Source organism: Trachypithecus francoisi, unplaced genomic scaffold (assembly GCF_009764315.1).
Source record: "Trachypithecus francoisi isolate TF-2019V2 unplaced genomic scaffold, Tfra_2.0 Lachesis_group14, whole genome shotgun sequence".
NCBI classification, from domain to species: Eukaryota; Metazoa; Chordata; class Mammalia; order Primates; family Cercopithecidae; genus Trachypithecus; species Trachypithecus francoisi.
Window position 1 is genome coordinate 36,931,273 of NW_022681459.1, and position 25,059 is coordinate 36,956,331.

The window sequence follows — 25,059 nt, forward strand, 5'->3', positions numbered from 1 at the left end:
CTGGTTCAGTCCTCACCAGCTTTGTTACCTGAAGCAAGTTACTTAACATCTCTGTTCTTCAATTTCCTCATCTGTACAATGAGGATCATAATAGCACCTATCAGATAGGGCTGTTGTGTTGTGTTGTAAAGCACTTCCTGCCAGACAGGGAATGTCTGTAATTATTAGCTGTTGTGATTTTTCACTGATGTTATCATTCCTGGGACACAGTCTAAGTTAGTAGCCAAGCTAAGTGCCAGCCCAGGATTCTGGCTCCAGTGCAGCCTTTGTGATGGTCTTTGTGTCCCTGGCAAATGAGCAGTCACTGGCTGGGTGGCCGCCACATTCACAGACAGGTCAGGTTTCAGGCTGTGGGGAGGAGCGGATTCTTACTTGGAAATTAAGGGCTTTGCGTGCCTCTATGGATAGAACTGGCAAATAGGTTTTATTCTTAACCTTAGTGAGCTCAAAGAAATAAGAGTAAGGTCCCAGACTTCCACTCTTCTGGTTTTAGAAAAAAACAAAACAAAAAAAAACTTGGCCGGGCGCGGTGGCTCAAGCCTGTAATCCCAGCACTTTGGGAGGCCGAGAAGGGCGGATCACGAGGTCAGGAGATCGAGACCATCCTGGCTAACCCGGTGAAACCCCGTCTCTACTAAAAATACAAAAAACTAGCCGGCGAGGTGGCGGGCGCCTGTAGTCCCAGCTACTCGGGAGGCTGAGGCAGGAGAATGGCGGGAACCCGGGAGGCGGAGCTTGCAGTGAGCTGAGATCCGGCCACTGCACTCCAGTCCGGGCGACAGAGCAAGACTCCATCTCAAAAAAAAAACAAAAAACAAAAAAACCCAAACCCTCAGTGTCTCCTAATTAGCTTGAGGCCATCACCCCGTGAGAAGCAGGGGGAGTCAGGACAGGTTAACTCTTTACTCCCTTACTAAGGAGGTCTTGATCTAGGCCGGTGCCCTCCAAACTTCTGTCTTTCATGTAGCTCCTTTATGATTTGTGTCTACCCCCACACCACCTTCATTATTATTTTCATAGGGTTTTCTTTTCATTAGCTTATCTGTTAAAATTTGACCTCATCCTATGTAATTATATCTGTGAAATCATGGCTTTGATGTTCGTGTTTTTTTCCTATCCTGCATTAAAGTAAATACGTCCCTCTAAAAATGTCTTTAAGTTTGCCCATGAGCCCACCTGGCATGATCCCAGGTAGCGCATTTTAATCGCTGGGACGTAAGCAGCCTGAAATGGGGTCACAGCTTAGTCTCCGCATCAGAAGAGCTGGGTTCAGGTGCCAGCTCCGCCCCTTCCTGGCTGTGTCCCCCAGGTCTCCACCTCAAGGGACATGGGCAACTTAGAAGCTGATCGAGCATTGCAAAGTGCAGTGGAGAAGCACGGTGCAAGACCTGGGGAGGGGAACTAGGCCTCGCTCCTGCTGTGGAAGGTAGAGAAGGGAAGGACGGAGCCAGGGGAGGAGGGAGGAGGAGAACCAGCCAGACCGCAGGTGCTGAGACAGACAGAGAATTTAGGGACAGACAGAGGGGTCTGCTGTTTGAACTTGTTTGTGTTGGTGCAGTATAAACCCTGTAGTGGTTAACTTTATGTGTCAACTTGGCTAGGCCAGGGGAGACAAATATTTGGTCAAACATTATTTTAGATGTTTCTGTGAACGTATGTCTTAGATGAGATTAACACTTAAATCACTAGACTCACATAAAGCGTATTGCCCTCCGTAACGTGGGCGGGCTTCGTCCAATCAGTTGAAGGTCTGAATAGAAAAAGACTGACCTCCCCAGAACAAAAGGAAATTTGGCCAGCAGGCTCCCCTTGCCCTTGCACTCGGACAGTGTCTGTTCCCTGGATCTCCAGCCTGTCAGCTCACCCTACAGATTTTCAACTTGCTAAAAGCCTTCACAACTGCATAAGCCAGTTCCTTAAGTGCTCACTCGCTCTCTCTTTCTCGTGTGTGTGTGTGTGTCTGTCTTGTCTGTCTGTCTGTCTCTTTTTCTTTCTGTTAGTTCGTTTTCTCTTATGTATTTATTTGAGACGGAGTCTCACTCTATTCCCAGGCTAGAGTGCAGTGGGGCAGTCTTGGCTCACTGCAACCTGCACCTCCCAAGTTCAAGCAATTCTCCTGCCTCAGCCTCCCAAGTAGCTGGAAGTACAGGCATGTGCCACCACACCTGACTAATTGTTATATTTTTTGTAGAGATGGGGTTTCACCGTGTTGGCCAGGCTGGTCTTGAACTCCTGACCTCGTGATCCGCCTGCTTTGGCCTCCCAAAGTGCTGGGATTACAGGCATGAGCCACCACGCCCGGCCTAGTTCCTTTTTTCTGGAGAACCCTGACTAATACAAACCCCACTCCACCCCTGACCATCCAGATTGTCAGCAACACCTTTTACGCTCGCAAGTGGGGAGTGAAAACAATTGCGATCTATACTTCAGCCAGCCACTTCAAGCCTCTGCCTTCACAGCCTCACTTCTTACCTGGGAAGTTTTAGAAAACCTTTCTTTATCTCACTGACATTTCCTTTTGTTAGGTACTATAGTTAGTTACATCGACTTAAAGATTGTAGGTTGCCGAAGCAATACCCTCTGTAAGGTATTTTAGGGTTTCTCCTGTGGTTTGTGGTTAAAAAAAATAACAGGGGAGAGGCAGCCAGAGTTTTGAGGAAGGGCGGCTCAGCAAATTAGGAGGTGGATGGAACTTTCCACGCTGGGTCTGGAAAGAGTTATTCCTTTGGAAAATAGTTTTCAAGACAAGTTTCTGGCTGAAAAAAAAAATGGCTTCTGCATATTGGCGATTTAAAAATCTCTTATGGGAGTGCTTGAAATTCTCAATCATGTTGTGATTGATATGTTTGTAGAGGATAGCGTTTATTTTGGTGCTTGAAATGTATACTGTCCTCCTCACACATCCCTGGAAGGTGAGTGCTTTGGTCATCTTTATTCTGTGGAGGAGGAACTGAGGCACAGAGAGGCCGAGGAGGAGTCACCCAGGGTCACACAGCTCGTAGGTGCTTGAGTCTGGGCAGGATTTGTCTGTGTCTGCATCCCATCCTCCCAACTCTTCCATCTCACTGATTCTCCCTTGGAACTGAGAGAGGCAAGGCACGGTGGCTCACGCCTGTAATCCCAGCACTTTAGGAGGCCGAGGCAGATAGATCGCCTGAGGTCAGGAGTTTGAGACCAGCCTGGCCAACATGGTGAAACCCCATCTTTACTAAAAATACAAAAATTAGCTGGACGTGATGGTGAGTGTCTGTAATCCCAGCTACTCTGGAGGCTGAGGCAGGAGAATCGCTTGAACCGGTGAGGCAGAGGTTGCAGTGAGCCGAGATCGCACCATAGCACTCCATCCTGGGCGACGGAGACTCCATCTCAAAAAAACAAACAAAAAAAAGAACTAAAAGAGACGTGCTGGGTTTCCCTTTGAGTGAAAACATCTGTGTCCATCTAGAATGAATTCGTTCAGTAATGACTCCTTCTGTATTTTTGCCTAACCTTCTTGACCACATTGGTTTCATCCTCGTGCTTGCATTCTCATGGTAGGAAGCACAGGTGAAGGTACCAACTGTCTGTGTCTCTGTTACCAAGAAAGCAAAGCTTTCCCCAGGAGCCACGCAAGAGACATCCGCTTCCGTCTCAGTGGCCATAAGTCCCACGGCCACTTCTAGCTGCAAGAGTGTCTAGAAAAGCTAAATGCTGTGGGTCCAGGGGGATCATCTTTCACAACTATTGGAGTCAGCTCCATATGGTGGGGTTAATAAAAATTTCACATAGTCACTGGATGCAGTAATAGAAATACAGTATCTAACAAGGACAGATAAGTGTGCGTGTGGGTTCCCACACTGCATTTCCAGATGGACAGCACAGCTGGCCTATATCCAGAGGGGTCGGTCAGAATAGTGAAGGCTCTGGACATCATTACCAGAGTAGAGTGATCACAGGTCCTGAGGATGTTAGGTTGGAGGACAGATTAAGGAGGGATGCGGTACTTTTTAAAACTATTCAAAGGGGCGCGGTGGCTCACGCCTGTAATCCCAGCACTTTGGGAGGCTGAGGCGGATGGATCACGAGGTCAGGAGATCGAGACCATCCTAGCCAACATGGTGAAACCCCGTCTCTACTAAAAAATACAAAAAAAAAAAATTAGCCGGGTGTGGTAGTAGGTGCCTGTAGTCCCAGCTACTCAGGAGGCTGAGGCAGGAGAATGGTGTGAACCCAGGAGGCAGAGCTTGCAGTGAGCCAAGATCAAGCCACTGCACTCCAGCTTGGGCGATAGAGCAAGACTCTGTCTCAAAAAAAAAAAAAAATTAGCCGGGTGTGGTAGTAGGTGCCTGTAGTCCCAGCTACTCAGGAGGCTGAGGCAGGAGAATGGTGTGAACCCAGGAGGCAGAGCTTGCAGTGAGCCAAGATCAAGCCACTGCACTCCAGCTTGGGCGATAGAGCAAGACTCTGTCTCAAAAAAAAAAAAAAGTATTCAAAGGGGCACGGTGGCTCACGCCTGTAATCCCAGCACTTTGAGAGGCCAAGGCGGGCGGATCAAGAGATCGAGACCATCCTGGCCAATGTGGTGAAACCCTGTCTCTACTAAAAATACAAAAATTAGCTGGGCGTGGTGGTGCATGCCTGTAGTCCCAGCTACTTGGGAGGCTGAGGCAGGAGGATCGCTTGAACCCAGGAGGCAGAGGTTGCAGTGAGCCAAGATGGTGCCACTGCACTCCAACCTGGGCAACAGAGTGAGACACCGCCAAAAAAAAAAAAGAAGTATTCAAAGGACTGCAAGTTGGAAGAAAGATTAGGATTTCCACACAATAGTTTCTAAAGGATCAATGAGTGCCAAAGTGTGGAGGTATTTTATTTCATTTACATTGTTATAAAGGTGTATTGTGCTGGTGAATATGGCCTCATACTTCATTCCGTCATTCAGCAAACAGGTACTGCAGGTTTATCATGGGCCAGATCCCTCTGGGGTAGACAATTGGACCATTCGTGAGCTATAACCTCCACCCTCCCACAGACTCCTGGGAAAGAGAGATGTAGAAATACATCTACATCTCTATCACCCAACAGAGTTACTTTATTTTTTTTTTTTTTTTTTTTTTTTTTTTTTGAGACGGAGTCTCGCTCTGTCGCCCAGGCTGGAGTGCAGTGGCCGGATCTCAGCTCACTGCAAGCTCCGCCTCCCAGGTTCACGCCATTCTCCTGCCTCGGCCTCCCGAGTAGCTAGGACTACAGGCGCCCACCACTTCGCCCGGCTAGTTTTTTGTATTTTTAGTAGAGACGGGGTTTCACCATGTTAGCCAGGATGGTCTCGATCTCCTGACCTCGTGATCCGCCCATCTCGGCCTCCCAAAGTGCTAGGATTACAGGCTTGAGCCACCGCGCCCGGCCAGAGTTACTTTAATCACTCCACTAAGCAGTGCTTAGAGTTGTGGTCTGTGGAAAATGCTATTGGCCGCTGGCTGGAATAGGCCCTGAGACGGGGGTGTCAGGGCAGACTCCACCAGGAGACCTGACCTTTGGTCTGGGCTTAGGAGCATGAGTTGAGGTGGTGAGGAGTACATTTCTTCCTGGAAGAAGGGCAGCATGTTCAGAAGCACAGAAGCCTGAGGAGGGTGATGGGGCGGGTGCAGGTGGTCAGCTGAGCTGGTGATGAGAAGGAGTGGGAGGAAGGGCTAGGCCAGGTCTCAGTGCCGGCTCCCGAGGGCTTCAGTGGAGCCCGGTGCCTTCAGGTCTGTGCCGTAGTTGTCCACTGCGGAGCAGTCCCATGGGAAGGCCAGGGCAGCTGGGCCTCACTCCTTAAAGAGGAAAATTAATCATGAATCCTCTGAGCTGCAGGTAACAGGAAACCCATCCAGCAGAGTATGAAGCCACCACAACAACGCACTTTGTTTACCTAGCAAGAAGCCTGCAGGTCTGCAGTTTCAGAGTGGGTTTGACAGCTGCACGATGTCTCAAAACACGCAGGCTGTTTCTTGTTCTGTCCTTAGCCTGGTGGCTAATCAGTGAAATACAGTAAATACTGTTCTGGGAAGGTGGGGTAGGCAGGGGCGGTCAGCTTCAAACAGCACCTGGGCAGTCTGGAGCCTCAGTCCGTCATTCCAGAAGTATGTAATGCCCCCCTCTGCTCTGTCCCACCAGAAGGTGAGCCCCAAAAGTGTCTGCCCCAGGCAGGCAGAGGCAGTCTTCACGGGGACAGAGCAGAGTGAAGGGCACACGAGTTTGGAGCACGCAGGCCTGGCTTTGCATCGAGCAAGTCACACATCTCTGCACATTGGCTGACCCCACGACAGTCAGGGGTGTAGGGAGGTGACACAAAAGGTGGGCCCCTGAGCATCCCGCACAGGCTGACACTTGTTCACTGAATGATGCTGTTTGTCATTGTTCTCCATGATGATATTGTCATGGTGCAGGATGAGGAGTGACATGGTCTGCCCAGAAGGAGGCACCACTGAGGAGCCAACCCTGGGTGGGGATTAGAAGATGAGGGGCGTTCGGCCGGGCGCGGTGGCTCACGCCTGTAATCCCAGCACTTTGGGAGGCCGAGGCGGGTGGATCACGAGGTCAGGAGTTCAAGACTAGCCTGGCCAAGGTGGTGAAACCTCGTCTCTACTAAAAATACAAAAAAGGTAGGCAGGCACCTGTAATCCCAGCTACTTGGGGGACCGAGGCAGAGAATTGCTTGAACCCAGGAGGCAGAGGTTGCAGTGAGCCGAGATCATGTACTGCACTCCAGCCTGGGCGACAGAGCAAGACACGGTCTCAAAAAAAAAAAAAAAGATGAGGGGAGTTCAGGAGTTCAGCTGACTCATGCTTCCTCTTCATCAGCACACCTGGCACTGTCTCAGCACCTGGTCTTTCCTGCCATGGAACCTTGACCTTTTGGAATTGTCAGTCGTGGCCTCCCACTGGACTGCAAACCATCGCTGAGGCAGGACCTTGCTGGATTTGCTTACTGACGCCTCCCTGTAGCCTGGAAGACAAGTGTGGAGAATGTCTGAGAAGCACATAGCATAGTAGTTACAAATATGGACTTGAGAACCACACTTCTCTGGCTTTGAATCTGCTCTGCGTCTCACAAACTGTGTGACTGCAGGCAAATTGCTGACTTCTCCATGCCCCTCAGTTCATCCTCTGTCTTAAAGGTTGTGGTGACGGGTAACTGAGAGTGTGATGTGCTTATTAAGTCCCATGCCTGATGCATGCTGAGTGCCAGATGAGCATGTGAACGGGATGAGCCTGACTGAATGAGGAGTGGCATTGCAGACAGGAGCTCAGAGGCGTGAGAGGACAAGCCACATAGAGGGAGGGGGTACAGCTGACTGTGTCTGACACCAGTCCCTGGAGAGTTCAGGCTTTCGATCGTCAGGCAGTGGGGGTGATGGACAATGTTTAAACAAAGGAAGTCGTGCTTGGAGTTATGTTTGAGTAGAGTGTGGAGGTGACAGTCCAGGCCTGGGGAGGTGGCAGCCTGAGCCAGCGCTGTCTCAGTGATCATGAGACTGTTGGAATGTGCAGGGTGGGAACAAGAGGGCTCCAGGCTGCTTCCCAGAAGGCTGGCGTGGAAAGGGGTGATAATGGCCAGACACAGTGGGCGGTGGCTCACACCTGTAATCCCAGCACTTTGGAAGGCCAAGGCGGGCAGATCACTTGAGGTCAAGAGTTCGAGACCAGCATGGCCAGCGTGGTGAAACGCCATCTCTACTAAAAATACAAAACTTAGCCAGCTGTGTTGGCAGGTACCTGTAATCCAGCTACTCGAGAGGCTGGGGCAGGAGAATCACTTAAACCCAGAAGGCAGAGGTTGCAGTGAGCCAAGATTGTGCCGCTGTTCTCCAACCTGGGTGACAGAACAAGACTGTCTCCCAAAAAGAAGAAAGAAAGAAAGGGGTGATACCATATCATGGCCCCCATCTCTGATGCTGCCCGTGGTGTGGCGTGTCTTTGGTCTGTTGGGCGATTTCTTTGTTTCCACCTCTCTCTCTCTCTCCCAGGAGTCTGTGAGCTCATTCTTTCTCTTGGCCCAAATCATAGTCATTGTAGCTCAGTTACTCATTGCTAGCCTTTCCTGATGTCATACTGACATTGTCTGGCTGCAAGGTCACAACATCCTGTGAGGCAGGCAGTCTTATCCTGATTTTACGGGCGCAAAAACAGACTCAGAGGGGCTGGTTCTTTGCCCATGGTCTCTGAGTTAGGTCAGGCCAAACTCGTCCCACTCCATCCTCATCTCCATGAGGGGCAGGTGGGTCTTGCCATCGTGCCAGGCAGATTATCTGGAGTCCTCCAGGGAGGTGGTATCTGCACCAGACCCAACAGGGAGAGGACAGACTGCCGTACAGATGCACAGGTGCCCAGTGATCCGAAGCCACAGACTTGCCAGCCATAGACAACCGCAAAGCCGCCTGATGAAAGGTAGAGGATTGCAGGCCCCGGCTCTGACAGGAGCTGGAAGACAAGAGCACGGCTGCTACCCAGAGGCCCTTGAAGTTTACTGGCAACAGCTCCGAGGTCGGGGAATCAGTTGTCATTCTCTTGGTAACTGGTAACCACTGTCAGTATTTTTATTCCCCCTTCTTAAAATAGCAAGCTGAATTACTTCTGTGGTTAAGAACAAAAACAAAGCAAATATTGCCAGGTTCCTGTGGGTTTAAAATTCTGCCCTGGGCCGGGCGCGGTGGCTCAAGCCTGTAATCCCAGCACTTTGGGAGGCCGAGATGGGCGGATCACGAGGTCAGGAGATCGAGACCACCCTGGCTAACACGGTGAAACCCCGTCTCTACTAAAAAATACAGAAAACTAGCCGGGCGAGGTGGCGGGCGCCTGTAGTCCCAGCTACTCGGGAGGCTGAGGCAGGAGAATGGCGTAAACCCGGGAGGCGGAGCTTGCAGTGAGCTGAGATCCGGCCACTGCACTCCAGCCTGGGCGACAGAGCGAAACTCCGTCTCAACAAAAAAAAAAAAAAAAAAAAAATTCTGCCCTGATGGAATATGCCTACCCTGTGGGCATCTGAAGGAAATCCATGATTCTCACCAGTTCTGTCGTCCACACCTGGACCTGGAGGAACCTGGAGGAACCTAGAAGGGGTTGGCAAGTGATGGTCTGGGCAGATGTGTCCCACAGCCTCCCAACAGCTGTACTGAGCACAGATCAGCCTTGTCCCAATTTTGTCTACTCCTCCTCCTCTTTCTCTCCCCTTTCTCTTTTAGGCCACATGTCCCCTCCCACCCCACAGAAAACCTCCATCTTCTGATTGGCTCTGCCCACTGCTGCCTGCTACCACTCAGGGCTAAGGAGCTTGCCTGCGCTGCTTGGGTCACATCAGACTCATGCACCAGGGCGGGGCCGGGGGTGGGCGCGGTCCTTCTGCACCCACCTCATTCCTGGGTATGGGATTTCTCTTATTTATCAATGTCCCCGCTTCCCTTTAAAAGCCACTTGCTTGCCTTTCCAAAACAACCACAGCCTCTCCTGAAACCCTGATGTTCTCTCCTCCAGGAGATGAGAGGTGCCCATCGTTTTCAGGGGGTACTAGGGACAGAAGGGGATCTGATGGAGGCGACCACTGAGAGGCCTGCCAGTGGAGCTCAGGGAGGAGAGGGCCAACTGCCTGCGTGGTCGGGAAGGACACTTCTGGGAAAGCAGAGCTCCCCACCCCCGCCGAGAGATGCGGATGGCACAGACGCCTCAGGCACCTGCGCCACAGCCTCAGCGGCCGCCCCGCCCTTACTCTTTGTGCCCTTTGCAAGTTGGTGACCTGTCTGTGCTTCAGTTTCCTCATGAGATGAGGGCAATAATGCACACCTTACAGCGTGTGAAAATTGAATCTCATTCTTCATGTGAACAGCTAATGCTGCTTGATATTCTGTGGCATATAACTTGGAAAGTTAAAATATTATTGTGGAAGGGCACGCAGGCCAGGCCAAAGACTAGGGAGACGCGGAAGGATTTGGGCAGGAAGGACACTGTCATTTTCAGGTTTCAGAAAGTTCCCTCTGGGCAGCGTGGAGAATGGGTGGGAGGAGGGAGGCAGGAGGAAGGAAGAAGCTGAGGCGGTGGTCTAGTGGGCGGATGGTGGCCGGGCTGGGGCAGGGACAGTGGCAGAGGGGTGGTGAGGAGGGGATGGTGTGATGGACAGAGATTTGGGAGCTGACTTGGCAGAACTGTCGTGGCCTTTAGATGTGGGCGGGGAGGGAGATGACACTAATCCTCTGGCCCATGTGACTGGGGCTCGCTGAGATGTGGCCTGTGGCAGAGGAGCAGGTTCTGTAGGTTAACGCTGACATGACTAACCCCTGCCCCCAAACCCTCCTAAGCAGGACATGGCCCTCTGCTCAGAGGGACACTTGTTCAGCCCGCTCTGTTCTTCCCATGTGGCTCTTTAAGTGTGGAACCCCCAAGGGCAGGGGTGTGGTATAAAGAAGCCACGCTCAGTAAACCTTCGCAGGATGGACGACTCTGTCTTTCAGCCCTGTCAGAGGAGCCTTCCTCATCCCCTCCTCCAGGCCTGATCTGGGGGTAAAGCAACCGCCCTCTGTCTCAGCCGCCTGGCATGTGTCCTGGGCCACCCTGGCATCCTTCTGGCTCAGGACCTAAGTGTGGAACTGAAGTTGGGCCAGTTGCAAAACCAAGGTCTCAGAGCCACAGTTTTAGAGTTGGTCGAGCCAGCCTGGCTAGAAGAGGGCCCTGTCCAGTACCACTGCCCTCCTCTGTCCTCCGGCAGACTGGGTTTGGCATGGACTGTAGCTTCTTTTGAGCACCCTAAGGCAGGGACCATACCCACCGTGTCCACCATGGTATCCCAGTGCCTGGAACCGGCCTGGCTTACAAATAGCTGTGTAGCAAGCGAGGAGTCACCCACCCTCTCTGAGCTGGGGCACAGCCGTGAGGAGAGAGCCTCCCTTGCAGGACAGCATGACACCACGTGGAATAACAAGTTCTACATGCCTACTCAGGCACACACTCCTGATAGATAATAGACAGCCAGCAGCACTGTGCCCAAGTGCCAGGCCCGCCAGCCAGCAGGTGTGCCAAGGCCGGCAGGATGGCTGCAAAGGACAGCAGGCGGATGAGTACTCTGCATGTGACCCTTGCCGGGGAGAGAGCCTTGGGTAGTCCCTGCGTCAGAACAGGGTCTCACCCTTAAAATGCTGAGCAAGGCCTGTCTCATCACACAGTCCTCCATGTAGTCACAATACATACCAGCTAGAGTGATGTGCGTAATAGAACGTTACCTGCAAGAAACGGCGCATTTCCTGTGTGCACGTGGTTGAACTGGTCTGCGTGAAGATGGCATCTAGGAAGGCGCAGAGAACAAAAAACAAGCCATGCGGCACCTCCCTTTCCTGAAGACTATTTACAAAGGTGCTGGCATTGCCAGTTCCCAAGTTCATCATTCATGTCATACCAATTGGTGCCTCCCGCACTAGAATTTACAAAAGGCTTCCAGGCCGGTACTTGCCACCATGCGTACCTGCAGCCGGTGGTCCAGGCCATAGCCCTGATGGGCTTCCAGAACCCTTCAGCCGACTCCCGGCCTGGAAATCTTACCCTCGGAACTGCCACAAAGTGAAAATTTTCTGGAACTGAATAGAGGTGGTGGTGGTTGTATTTAGTATTACAAATGTACCAAATGCCACTGACTTATACACGGGACAAATGGTTAGTTTTATTTTATGTGACTTTCGCCTCAACTTTTTTAAAAAAGAACTGCCACCACTTGCTGAGTGTTTATTTTGGGCCCATACCGTGCTGATACCTTGCATGAATCATCACCTCTCTTTGGGGCAGTTCTGCCGGGTGGCTTGGCATCGGTCCCTTCTGTGGGTGCCTCAGAAGGGTGGAGGAGGGCAGGGTGACCTGTTAGGAATGGAGCCTTTGCTTCCTAGGTAAAGAAGGTCTCTGTGAGATTCTAGAGGAAACTGGTTACAGGGGATGCCTCTAGGAAGAGGGTGCTGGGGCAGGGGCAGAGATAGATTTACCTAGCTACATTGTATACCACTTGAGAACTTTTAGATTTTGTGTCCTGTGAATGGTTACCAACTCAAAAAATAATTCTTTTTTTTGTTTGTTTGTTTTGGAGATGGAGTTTCGCTCTTGTTGCCTAGGCTGGAGTGCGATGGCTCAATCTCGGCTCATTGCAGCCTCCGCCTCCTGGGTTCAAATGATTCTCCTGCCTCAGCCTCCCAAGTAGCTAGAATTACAGGCATGTGCCACCGTGCCCGGCTAATTTTTTGTAGTTAGTAAAGACGGGGCTTCACCATGTTGGTCAGGCTGGTCTCAAATCCTTACCTCAGGTGATCCGCCTACTTCAGCCTCCCAAAGTGCTGGGATTACAGGCATGGGCCACCACGCCCAGCTCAAAAGATAATTCTGAAGTCAAGGGAGAACGTCTTATCTACAGAAATGAAGCAAAGCATTGTCACCCTATTATATCATGTCAGGAACAAGCACACGGAGACCCACCTAGATTCCCCTCTGGCGCATCCCTTTGGTACACGCAGAGCCATGGTTTCCTCATCTGTTGAAGGACAGAGGTACTCCCAGCCTCAGTGGCTACAAAAATCTAGTGAGGATGGGATGATGTGTGTAGAGCAGTCTCACACAGGGCCAGGCCCTGTGCCCAGGAAGCATCTGTCATCTTCCTCCTCCCCATCTCATCTGGCCCTGCACCCCGCTCCCCTCCCACCCACGGTTTGGGTTTACCCATTCAGGACCCCCACATTCCTTTATGACTCATGGTTTCTTCTCAGAGAAAGCCACAGATGGCTCCCTGCAGAGCGAGGACTGGGCCCTCAACATGGAGATCTGTGACATCATCAACGAGACGGAGGAAGGGTAAGGCCCCCCAAGGAGAGGGTGCGGGGCACAGGCAGAGACGGCCATCCACCACACAGCACACACCTGCACCCTGCCAGGGAGCCCCAGCCCCACTGCTGCCATAGCCACCAAGTCTGACCCACCCCGCTTGGCTGCAGAGGCCATCTGAGCCCCTAGTACCTGAGCGCCATCCAAGGTAGGCATTCACAGCAGTACAGCTGGCCCCCGAGGGCTGCCTCCCCACCCCGCCTCTCTTAGTGGCATTGCAGATTCCACACGGATCTGGAAGCCCAGCCTTGTGTGCAGCGTCTCCCTAGGACGAGGCAAGCTGGAGACTCTTACAATCAGGAGTTGACCCCAAGCGCCATCTGCATTCCGCAGGTGGGAGTATGCGCTAGAGAGACTCCGGCTTTTCTGCGAGCAAAAACAGACTTCCATTTCCTTAAGATTTGAAACCAGCTTTGAGTGTAGGGGAGATCACAAGGATGGCAGGGAAAGTGAAGCTGAACCATGAGCCTGAACAGCACTGGCATTTGCCAGGCATTTCTGGTGTTGGGGTCATGGTATCCTCTTGCTCAGTGCCAAGGAGCCCTGCCAAGGCACGTGGTGTGGGGGAGGGATTGGGGTCTTGGCCTCTGATGGCTGACTTGTTGTCACTGACCTGACATGTGAACTTCGGAAGTCACTTTACCTCTCTCTCTAGGTCTTTGTCCTCAAAAGGTGCTCTGTTGGATCCTTCCAGCAATAAGCCCGAGTCCCTGGAGGGAACAGAAAGAGGATGCGAGGGTCCCTGTCCTCTCAGGAAAACCCAGCGAAGGATGGGGAGAGGTGTGGGGGCCATGGGCAGCAGGAAGTGCTGCCAGGCGAGGCCTCCATCCTGAGAAATCGGTGTGGACCCTCCTTTCCCTCTCCAGTTCTCACTGGGATCATCCAGCTGTCCCGTGGCCAGTGCAGGGTTCCTCAGCCCAGGAGGGCTTTGCGTGGCGAGGGGCAGGCCGGATGCAGGTGAAGGGCAGGGAATGCTCAGCTCTGAGCTGGAAGGAGGCTGTGGGCATCTGAGTCACACAGTCAAGGCCCAGTCAGGAGAGGGCATTGGCTGCCAGGAACCTGCCGGTGTCTTCCTCAGCCTGGCTCCCTGGTCTTACCAAGGACTCATGAGAGTGAGGGTGAGGGAAGGAGTGGTGGGCAGAGGTCAGGAGAAAGAAAGCAGGAGGCAGAAAACTTCACCAAGCTTCTAGACAGGCCTGGCAGCTTCATGGGCGTTGCAGCTGCAAGTCACTGCAGTATCCTTGGGGACAGCAAGTCCCCATGTCCCTTGTAAACATGGGAGGAATGGGCTCAGCGTCGTTCAGGTGCATTGCTGTTTATTTGAGCACCTTGTGCGTTCCAGGCATCACAGGAGGCACTAGGGACCCAGCAGTGATCAAAGGCAGGCGTGACTCTTGACCTCACCAAGCATGGCACCTAAACTTAGCCTCATTACTAAAGTGTCTCCCCCGTTGGGTTGTGGCCTCCTTGTCATACGTGCTCCTAGCAGAGTACTGGACATCACGGGCCCACAGCAGTGGCAAGGCCAGAACTTCTGATTCCCAGTGCTTCCCTCTAGGGAGGGAAGGCGTCCAACAAGGATGCTGTCCCTGCGCTCTAGGAGGCTTCTTCTCTCCCAGGGCGGGCCCCCAGGTCAGTGGCACATGGCAGAACACGCCAGGGAACGATTCTGATTCCCTTGTCTCTAGGCCACCCTAGAAGAGGTGGAAGCAAGTCCCTATAAAGCACTGAAGTAGTCCATGGGTCAGTGGTCAGGCCAAGACCAGGAGCCAGGGACGGGTGAGGGGCTGCCCAGGGAGGCAAGGATTGGAAACTGCTCTCAGGCTTCTGGGCCAGGACCCCCCTTGGAGGGCCACCATCCCTTTCCCCACCATGCCCCTTCCACCCCAGGCCTGGCCGTCTCCACAGCTCCAGTCCCTAGGCAGCCTCCGTCCCTAGGAAGCCTTGCCTCTGCCTTCCCTCCTGCTGAGAACCAGTGCCAGGGTTCCAGGCTCTCCTGCCTTAGTCCTGGATGGGGTCAGCACTGCCAGCCAGGCAGACAGCAGGATGGGCCCCAGTGGCCACTGGCTAGGCTGGGAAATGTTACTTATGCTTCAGCAGCGTGCTGGGCTCTAGGAAGGGAAGCTGTCCAAAGAGAACACCATCCTTGCCCTCTAGCAGGCTTCTTCTCTACCCAGGGCAGGCCCCCAGTTCAGTGTGGCAGGGCAGAGCAGGCCAGGGAGACTGGAGGACCTGGGAAAGTGTCGTGGATGGGGTGGGTTTTAGCTGAGACTTCACCTCATGGATGTGGAGGTCAGGAGCCTTCAGGGTGCAAGTGGGGGCCCACAAAGGCTTTTAGACAAGAGCAGTCAGTGCAGCACTGAGTATACCTGTGTAGGGCCAAGAGTGGAGGGTGGTGGGAATCACAGAGGGGACAGGGAGAGCAGACTGGCACCCCAGCTTCCAGGGGCCTCCCACCACCGTGACCCCTAGGCTTCTTCAGCCCTCCCCGACATCCCCTACACTCATGTGGGCTCCTCTTAGTTCCTCCAAGGCAGCAAGCTCCTCTGCACCCAAGACCTTGGTCCAGGCACTGACCTTGACCCAAACTGCTCTGCCCTCACTCCCCACGGCTGGTCCTTCCCATCTTTCTAGGCCCAACTCAGAGCTGACCACCCCCATCCTCACCTCTGCTCTTTTTCCAGGACCAGCTTATTCCCTGCTCTTCTTTGGGTCTCCCCGCAAGGTGGGGAGGAGGCAGGGCCATATGGTCTCGTTTACCACTGTCTCCCCAGCACCCAGCATGGTGCCACGCACATATTGGTGCTTAATAAGACTTGTATGGGCCAGACATTGTGGCTCACACTGGTAGTCTCAGCATTTTGGAAAGCTGAGGCAAGAGGATCACTTGAGCCCAGGAGTTCCAGGCTGCAGTGAGCTGTGATTGCGCCACTGCACTCCAGCCTGGGCAACGGAGTGAGACTCTTGTCTCAGAAGAAAAAAAATAAAAGACCTGAGTGGAAGGATAAATGGGCAGATAGAGCAGCTGGCCAGGACAGGGCATCAGAACACTATGCTGGCTGGGCTCAGCGACTCATGCCTGTAATCACAACACATTGGGAGGCCGAGGTGGGTGGATCATTTGAGCCCAGGAGTTCGAGACCAGCCTGGGCAACATAGCAAGACCCCATCTCTGTTTTTGTAATGAAAACACTATGCCTCCAGGTTATTTGTTCTTAAACTTGAGCATGCATAAGAAATCCCTGGGGAGCATGAGAGCATTCAGATTCAGGGGCCCCACTTCCTGAGAATTTGGTTCAGGTGGTATATAGTGTGGGGACCTGGGGTTCTGCTTTCTTTTTTTTTTTTTTAATGTCTTTTGTTTTTTTGAGACAGGGTCTCACTCTGTCGCCCAGGCTGGAGTACAGTGGTGTAATCTCGGCTCTCACTCTGTCGCCCAGGCTGGAGTACAGTGGTGCGATCTCGGCTCTCACTCTGTCGCCCAGGCTGGAGTACAGTGGTGTAATGGCTCTCACTCTGTCGCCCAGGCTGGAGTACAGTGACGCAATCTTGGCTCACTGCAACCTCTGCCTCCTGGGTTCAAGCGATTCTCCCGCCTCAGCCTCCCAAGTAGCTGGGATTACAGGCTCATACCACCACGCCCAGCTAATTTTTGTATTTTTAGTAGGGACAGTGTTTCACCATGTTGGTCAGGCTGGTCTTGAACTCCTGGCCTCAAGTGATCCACCTGCCTCAGCCTCCCAAAGTCCTGGGATTATAGGCATGAGCCACTGCACCCGGCCAGGTTCTGCCCTTTAAAAAAACACTTACCTTTTCTCAAAGTGACTCTGCTGCAGGAGGTCCAGGGGCCACTGGTTGTGAGTCCCTGCTGAGCAATGGGCTAGGAAGATTCTGATGTGATCAGAACCTGACTGGATACACAAAACAGGTGGGGCACAGGGAGGATGGGCCAACAAGAGCTGTTCCAACTCTCCAGGGCCTCTGGTGTTGGGTAAGAGGGCTCTATTCCTAAGCCCACCCTTTTTCTTGTCCTTCTTCTTAGTCCCAAAGATGCCCTCCGAGCAGTAAAGAAGAGAATCGTGGGAAATAAGAACTTCCACGAGGTGATGCTGGCTCTCACAGTGAGTGCCCCATCTGTCCGTCCTGTGGCAGGACTGCAGTCCGCTGAAAGTCACCTCCCCTCAGACCCAGCAGGACTCCCAGCCTCCCCTGAGCTCCTCATTTGAGTGCTGGAAAGGAAAGGTCTGTGGGCAACACACTGTCCTGTCTACACCGCAGGCGGATGCAGAAAGCCATTTGGAAAGGTTGTCCCCGATCCCCCAGCATGAGAACAGATGCTTATATCACTCCAGAACCACTGGCAGGGAGAGCCTGGGCCAAAGGACCTGCGGGTGACATTGAAGCTCAGTAAACCCAGGCCTCCGTGGGGGCAGGGAGGCTGGCAGACTGAGTTGGGTGCTGCCCAGCACTTTGGTGCTCTGGAAAATGAATGTAAAATAAATACCAGTGGCTGAAAACAGTCTTGCCCACACCACTGAACCAGCCCAGATCTCAGGACGGCCAGACACACGTGGGCCTCTTAGCTGTCAGCATGGGTTTGGCTGGGGAAGATATAAACGCTGTCCCACCCTCCTCCACAAGGAGCATTTATACCCAGGTGAATTGGCTTAAGCAAAAAGCAAAGGCAATTCCTGCAGTGGGAAGTGGAGAGTGGGGAGGGAAGTTCAGTGCCTTTTCCCTGGGCCACAGGCTGACCAGTCAATTGACACCTCAGATTCTTGATTTCCTCTTGGAGAGCCCCTTCTGTCTGGACCATGTTCAGCTCAGAGACGGCATTGGGATTCTGTGTGCACTGACACCAGTCAGGGAGGGAAGTCCAGCCCACACACCACACCTCTGCCCACGCTAGGCCATGCCCTCCAGCAAACAGGTCCCCCAGTCCTGGCATTTTCCCAGTCCTCCACATTCAAGGGTCTCACTCCAGGAAGTCCCATCTCCTCTTCCGGACCTCCCCTCTGGGACACAGGAGGAGCCACAAGGGTGGCGGTCCTGGGCACCCCCTCTCCTCTGACCAAGGTGCTTAACAGCACCTCTCGGCCCTCCAGGTCTTAGAAACCTGTGTCAAGAACTGCGGGCACCGCTTCCACGTGCTGGTGGCCAGCCAGGACTTCGTGGAGAGTGTGCTGGTGAGGACCATCCTGCCCAAGAACAACCCACCCACCATCGTGCATGACAAGGTGCTCAACCTCATCCAGGTGAGTGCCAGGACAGGGCAGGGCCAGGAAAAGCTGTCAGCGCAGGAGCGTCCTGCCCAGTGGAGAGCTCGAGGCCATCGTGTTTGTCCCAGGCTCCACTTCTCATTTCGGGGTGTCTCGGTTGTCTGCTGGTGGGATGTTCTGTGGGGAGGGAGGCTTGCCAACTGTGTGCTTTGCTGTGGAGTGGGCAGGGCAGATGTAGTTAAAAAAAAAAAAAAAAAAAAAAAGGAAAAAATCAGGGAAAGAATGTCTGTTCTCTGGGAGCCAGGTGGGAAGGCTCACGGTGAGCTGTGGTTACCGGCTGTGTCCCCTTGTCCCCTCTCAGTCCTGGGCTGACGCGTTCCGCAGCTCGCCCGATCTGACAGGTGTGGTCACCATCTATGAGGACCTGCGGAGGAAAGGCCTGGAGTTCCCCATGACTGACCTGGACATGCTGTCGCCCATCCACACACCCCAGAGGGTGAGAGAATTGCCGCACCGGGAACCAAGGGAAGGGAGGCAGGACTCATCCCCGGGGACGTCACCAGGCTGGCCCCTGACTTCCTGGGCTCTTGGCGTTCCCAGGACCCCTCACTGATCTTGTTTTCCTCCCACTAGACTGTGTTCAACTCAGAGACACAATCAGGACAGGATTCTGTGGGCTCTGATGCCAGCCAGCAAGAGGACTCTGGCCAGCACACTGCGCCTCTGCCCACCCCGCCCATGCTCTCCGGTGACACACCCATAGCACCAACCCCGGAGCAGGTATGCAAGCCTGGGGTCAGAACCGTCAAGGCCAGGAAGGTGGGCCACACACGTCAGGGAGAGGCCCCTGTCAGAATTTACCGTCCACGGAGCCTCCGCTTCTTCCTCACAGCAGCCCACAGGCTATGTGTGATTCTTGTTTGAGCGGTGAGGCTCGGAGAGGTCCATTCACTTGCCCAGAGCACACAGTCATCGGAGACCGTTGGGATTCAAGCTCACGTCTGTCTGACTCCTGGCAGGCACTGCCCTGTACCTTGGCATTTTTCCAACCTGTGTTTTCTGCGGGGCCCTCTGACAGCATGGAGAGGAGGTGTCCTGTAGGTGGCCCCTTCAACCAGGCCAGCTCCACCTGTGTGGTTTCTTACACACGCACAGCTTTCATTTGAGCTGGGCAGAGTCACATACGTCTGTGATCTCAGCTCTCAAAGGTTCAGACAGGAGGATGGCTTGAGCCCAGGAGTTCGGGACCAGGCTGGACAACATAGACCTGTTTAAAAAAAAAAAAAAAAGGCTTCATTTGAACAGAGGTTCTGCCTGAAAAGTTTTAAAACATCTGTGCAAAAAATAAAAAACACATGAACATTGTACCGTGCTGCTTCCCATGAAGTCTTAAGAAAGTTTGAGACTTTCTTGTTTGTTTTGAGACAGTCTTGTTCTGTCACCCAGGCTGGAGTTCAGTGGCACGATCTAGGCTCGCTGCAACCTCTGCCTCCCAAGTTCAAGCAATTCTGCCTCAGCCTCCTGAGTAGGTGGGACTACAGGCATGAACCATCATGGCCAGCTAATTTTCTGTATTTTTAGTAGAGATGGAGTTTCACCATATTGGCCAGGCTAGTCTCGAATTCCTGAGCTCAAGTGATCTACTCGTCTCAGCCTCCTAAAGTGCTGGGATTATAGGCATGAGCCACCACGCCCAGCCAAGAAGGTTTGAGGCTTAGTATGAGATTCTAGGGGGCAGATTCTCCCAGCCTTGTGGCTAGCTTCGAAGGATTACCCACCTCAGAGCAGGTGGCACCCTGACTGAGGCAGCCTGGGCATCTCCCTTCCTTCTGTGGCTTGAAGTGGGGCAATTTGCCCACTGGACCATGAGCTGCTTATGGAGTGCCATGGCTGCTGTATCTGCTGAGTGACTTCTACAGCCGTGACCAACTCGTAGAGCTGGGGGCTTGTCATTCTAGACTTTTGGCTGCTGGGGTGGGGGCAGAGTCCTGCACACTGTGGGAGCACCCACATTAGAGGTGTTGTACACACATCAGACCCATCACATCAGTGGAGCTTAAAGGCGGAGCTGCTGAGTGTGCTGGTGAGGAAGACACGGATATATGATGGGAAAAAAAAGGGAAGCTTAACTTTCCCAATAAGCATCCTCATGACCTGCTTTATGCATCATTTGAACTCATTGTAACCCTAACCGATTTGAAGAGAAACTTCCGTGACTTGTTTTCTCTTAGCAAGTTATGAAATCACCCCCCAGAGTTACAAATATTACTAGAAAATGTTGCTAACTGGACAAAATTATTAACGCATTACCTCTTTACCCCAAGGATACTCTTGTCTCTAATCCTAATGTAACATCGTATACATTTCTGTTACATTAGGATTGGAGACCAGATCTGTTTAGAAATAACTCCAAGAACAGATTTTATGTTTTATTTTCGTGTTGAAAATAGTCAGGTTTACTTCAGCCTCAAAGAACATGTTTATGTAAAATTAAATGAGTGCTGACAGCGAGCTGCACTTTTTTTTTCTGAATGGGTTAAAAGTGTGTAAAAAATTGCAAAAGCACCTTGTGATCCAAAAAATTGTCTCACTCGGTTACGATTTTAACCAGTTGCTTGAAGTCTAGCATCTGTGTGGATTAAGACGCTAATTACTCCTAATGCAAGAAGGTGCTTGGTAAACAAAACTAATCTTTGTTTAATTCAAGAGTCCCCTTTTGTCTCTTGGGACTTGTTAAGACATCAGGTGTGCAGTGATGTGACTCCCAGACCCGTTTGTAATTAAGTCTGATTTGGATGCAGGGGGGTTGTGATCCGTAGTTTTTCCACTCACTCATACCGAGAGTATTCATTACGTAAGCCAAATAGATCAAACATTTTGCAGGTTTTGGAAGGTGTCAGTGAACCATAGTGGATATACTGCTTGTCTCTACATTCCATTTCTTCATCTGTAAAAGCAGGGATATTGATGTCTACCTATGGCAAAAAATTAAGTTAGCAATATATGTTCAATGCTTGGCACTTACTAGGTAATCTATAAATGGTAGCTGCTATCACAATCATGCGTGTATATAGTGACACTCTGAAATCAACTATAACTCAGCCACATGATTTAGAATGTACCAGCATTTCCCAAAACGTAAAAAGGTTCTTCAGTCAAATAAATCTTGGAAGCTTTCATATCGATCTTTTCCCGGGCATGCCCAGTGTGCATGAGGGTATTAAACACACTACAAGGTCCCACAGCATAAGATCCTTATCCAATGGCCTTCCCCAACCTAACCTCCTTGAGGAGACTACAGCTTTATTGAAAATGTTTCCCCAAGCCCAACTCCTTGGAACCCTTTGACCATTGAAAACCTGCCCACATCCCTTGGAACAAGTGCTAAATCTGAGTTTCATATTCAAGGTGAGGGACACGGCAAGGACTATCCTTAGAAGAGCCTGAGACACCAAAACAGACAGAAACAAGACAAAATCCCAGTCCTGTAGGAGGAGAAAGAGGGCAGAAGCCCAGTCCTCCTAAGAGATGGAGAGAAGGCGGAATCCCAGTCCTCTGAGGAGGAGAGAGGGCAGAAGCCCAGTCCTCCTAAGAGATGGAGAGAAGGCGGAATCCCAGTCCTCTGAGGAGGAGAGAGGGCAGAATCCCAGTCCTCTAGGGGGAGAGAGAGAGAGGGCCTGCAGCCTCCCTCTTCCCCTTGTGGGGAGCCACCCTCCAGGGCCTCGTTAGCTGCCGTGTTAGACCCAGCAGATGCTGGAGTCTTCCAGCCACACTTGGTGGCTCATTCCCCCTCAGCTCATTTCCTTTCAGCTTCTCCCTGCACCAGGCTCCCCGGTGTGGAGATGGTCACGGTTGGTAGCGCCCCTGTGAGGGGTCTGTGGGAGGGGTGGGGCAGGCCTCTAGTGCAGGGCTGTCACTTTGGGAGCCAGGAGGGAGGCTGCCTAGAGAGGCTGCTAGGAGGTCAGCTCCCTGGTGCTGCACCCAGGATTGGTGGTACTGGGTTCTGTCCCTGTGAGTGACATGGGCTCCAGACCCCTGGCTTCTCTCATCACGACCAACCGTGTGTTTCAGATTGGGAAGCTGCGCAGTGAGCTGGAGATGGTGAGTGGGAACGTGAGGGTAATGTCGGAGATGCTGACGGAGCTGGTCCCCACCCAGGCCGAGCCTGCAGACCTGGAGCTGCTGCAGGTGAGCAGATGGCACCACTCCCTGGGGCTCAGATGACTCCCGCCCAGTTGCCCACATGCATTCTTCCCCAGTCCTCATGATGGTCTTCATATGGCTTACTCCATACTCCTTGGTCACAGTTGGGGCCATGTTACTACCAGGGACTTTGGACGCCATCAGATTGGAATCAGATCGCAGCTCTACCACTTTCCGGTTTGAACAAAGTAACCCCCCTTGCCTCAGTTTCCTCATCTGTAAGATTGCTCTAACAATAACCTTTATGGCACAAGTTTGATGTGAGAGTTAAATAAGGCATTGCGTGAAAAACACCCAGGCTTGTCCCTGGTACAGAGTAAAGGGGTCCTGAGAAAAAGCTGAAAGGTGAGATTTCCACCATTCAGAATCCGAGACTCAGCAGGCAGGTGTGAGAGGGTGGTGCCAGCCTTGAGATGCGCCAGCCACTGGTCTTGGGGAGCCGAGGCAGGTGGAGCTAGTGGTTCCTGCTCCCGTGTGTCACGTGGTATTCCCACGGCTCCAACCCAGATTGGGGGTCACTGGAGCAGAAGGGGCACTGTATTTGGCGAAAAGCACCCTCCGCATGGAGGTCAGTCATAGAGGCACCAAGCTAGGAATCCCCAAGGCCCAGGAGTCACCAGAATTCGTGAGGGGACAGAGGAGTTGCTTTGTGTAACTGTTAGAGTTCCTACTGCTCGCCCACCAGGCCTCAGACTCCTTCAGGGCAGTGCTGTGTCTTCCTAGCCACCGTGTCTGTGTGCCTGACCGAGCTGACTGTGCAGGGGTCCTCACTTGGTGGTGCAGGGTGGGGAGTCGAATGAATATGCAAACTGGAAACCCAGTAAGGGCTCCAGAAGAGAGAAGACTGCGCAGGCAGCTTCGTACACCCTAAGCCAAGGCCGTGAGATGTGAGCAGTTTGGGGACTCAGAAGGCTGAGCAAGGTGGACGCAGAGACAGCTCCCATGCCCCGAGCTGTATATAGACACTTGTTTCACATCACTCACGTAATCCTCACCACCCCCATTTTCCAGGTCAGGAAACAGGCATAGGGAGATCAGATAACACGTCAAGGGTTATATGGCTGGTAAATAGCAGAGCTGCGATTTGAACCTGGCTCCAAGGGCTGCTCTTCTGCTCTTGAGAGGAGCCAGCAGGGAAGCAGAAGCAAAGCCACCCTGTGCTTAGTCATGAGAGCAGGAGGGGAGCCCACAGGATGTTGAAAGGCACCCGCCCTGCCCCCGTGCTAAGGGCAATGAGGAAATCCCAGAGGCCTGACCTTGGAGGGGGCGGGGGACAGGGTCCACATGACAGCCAAAATCAACACTGGGCAGTGCCTAGCCTCAGCGTTGCCTCCAGGAGAAAGGCATGCTGGCGTGAGGCCACATTAGGCAATGCCGGGCAGCTCCCTGGACCTCAGGACCCAGGCACCTGCCCTGACCCAGACACCTTCACCTGGTGACAGGTACCTAAAGAAACAATTGAGCAATCTTAAAAATGAAAACCCATATGTTTATGGTTTTGTTTTGTTTTTTTTTTCTTTTTTTTTTTGAGACGAAGTCTCGCTCTGTCACCCAGGCTGGAGTGCAGTGGTGCGATCTTGGCTCACTGCAGCCTCTGCCTCTTGGTCAAGCTATTCTCCTGCCTCAGCCTCCTAAGCAGCTGGAATACAGGCATACATGGCCACGCCTGGCTGATTTTTGTATTATTAGTAGGCACAGGGTTTCACCTTGTTGGCCAGTCTGGTCTTGAACTCCTGACCTCAGGTGATCCACCTGCCTCGGCCTCCCAAAGTGCTGGGATTACAGGCACAAGCCACTGGGCCTGGCCAATATTTTTCTTTTTCATAAGTTTAAATATGATGGTTACTGGTTAAAAGTCAGTGACGTGATAACTGAATGCATTGTGGGATCCTAGAACAAACAAAGGACCTAGTGAAATCTGAATAAAGTCTGCAGTTTAGTGAATATTATTTTACCAGTTTTAATGTCTTAGTTTTGACAAACGCCAGACTAAGGGGAAGCCGGGGTCCAGGGTATATGGGAACTTGTGGTACTATCTTTGCATCTCTTCTGAAAATCTGAAATTATTCTGAAGTTAAAAGTTTATTTAAAAAGACAAAAAAATCAGCCAGTGAGAAAAGTGAGGGAAAAATTCGAAATCAAGGTTTGTGGCTAATGGTCACAGTCATCTAATTCATTTTGTATGCTTTGGTTGCAAAAATCACAGCATACTTCCAGAAGTTGCAGTTTGTTCAACCTCAGCCTTTGCAGACTCAGTTTTTTCCGACTAAGCAAAGAAGGTGGCACAACCTTTATTCTGGAATCTGCACAAAGCCAAGTTAAACTGGCAGCACAGTTGGACATGTTGATGGTTTCCTGTGGATTAAATTTTAGCATCTGACACTTGGAAGTGAAGTTCAGGTTCATGTGTGCCTAATCAAAAAGCTGTTCCGTGGAACCTTGAAGTCCAGTTTGGACACCTCTCCCTCCTCCAAGGCTTGTGCAGGGACTGGAGGCCGGTGCATGAGAGATGGCCTCACTCTGAGTCACGTGACTGTGGTTGCCTCACTTCCTTTCCTGGCAGGAGCTCAACCGCACGTGCCGAGCCATGCAGCAGCGGGTCCTGGAGCTCATCCCTCAGATCGCCAATGAGCAGCTGACAGAGGAGCTGCTCATCGTCAATGACAATCTCAACAACGTGTTCCTACGCCATGAACGGTAGCCCCAGCACCTCCCCTGGCCTCTGGCCAACTGCCCCAACCCTCTCCCTTCCGTTCTGCCTTGTTCTCCTGGTCTCATA

The 25,059-nt window shown here is 52.3% G+C and overlaps 1 protein-coding gene across 11 annotated transcripts in view; it reads left to right on the forward strand.

Moving 5' to 3' along the window:
* TOM1 (target of myb1 membrane trafficking protein) overlaps positions 1 to 25,059 on the forward strand; it is a 49,886-nt gene that overhangs the window by 6,709 nt on the left and 18,118 nt on the right. For 8 of the 11 annotated variants that reach the window (XM_033232759.1, XM_033232755.1, XM_033232764.1 and 5 more), the window contains exons 2-8: positions 12,744 to 12,828; positions 16,901 to 16,979; positions 17,964 to 18,113; positions 18,439 to 18,573; positions 18,711 to 18,857; positions 22,149 to 22,265; positions 24,844 to 24,977. In XM_033232759.1, the coding sequence (XP_033088650.1) occupies positions 12,744 to 12,828; positions 16,901 to 16,979; positions 17,964 to 18,113; positions 18,439 to 18,573; positions 18,711 to 18,857; positions 22,149 to 22,265; positions 24,844 to 24,977 (847 nt within the window). Of the gene's footprint in view, positions 1 to 12,743; positions 12,829 to 12,866; positions 13,007 to 16,900; positions 16,980 to 17,963; positions 18,114 to 18,438; positions 18,574 to 18,710; positions 18,858 to 22,148; positions 22,266 to 24,843; positions 24,978 to 25,059 lie in introns of those variants that run through there. The other 3 variants (XM_033232762.1, XM_033232761.1, XM_033232765.1) reach the window with 3 other exon arrangements.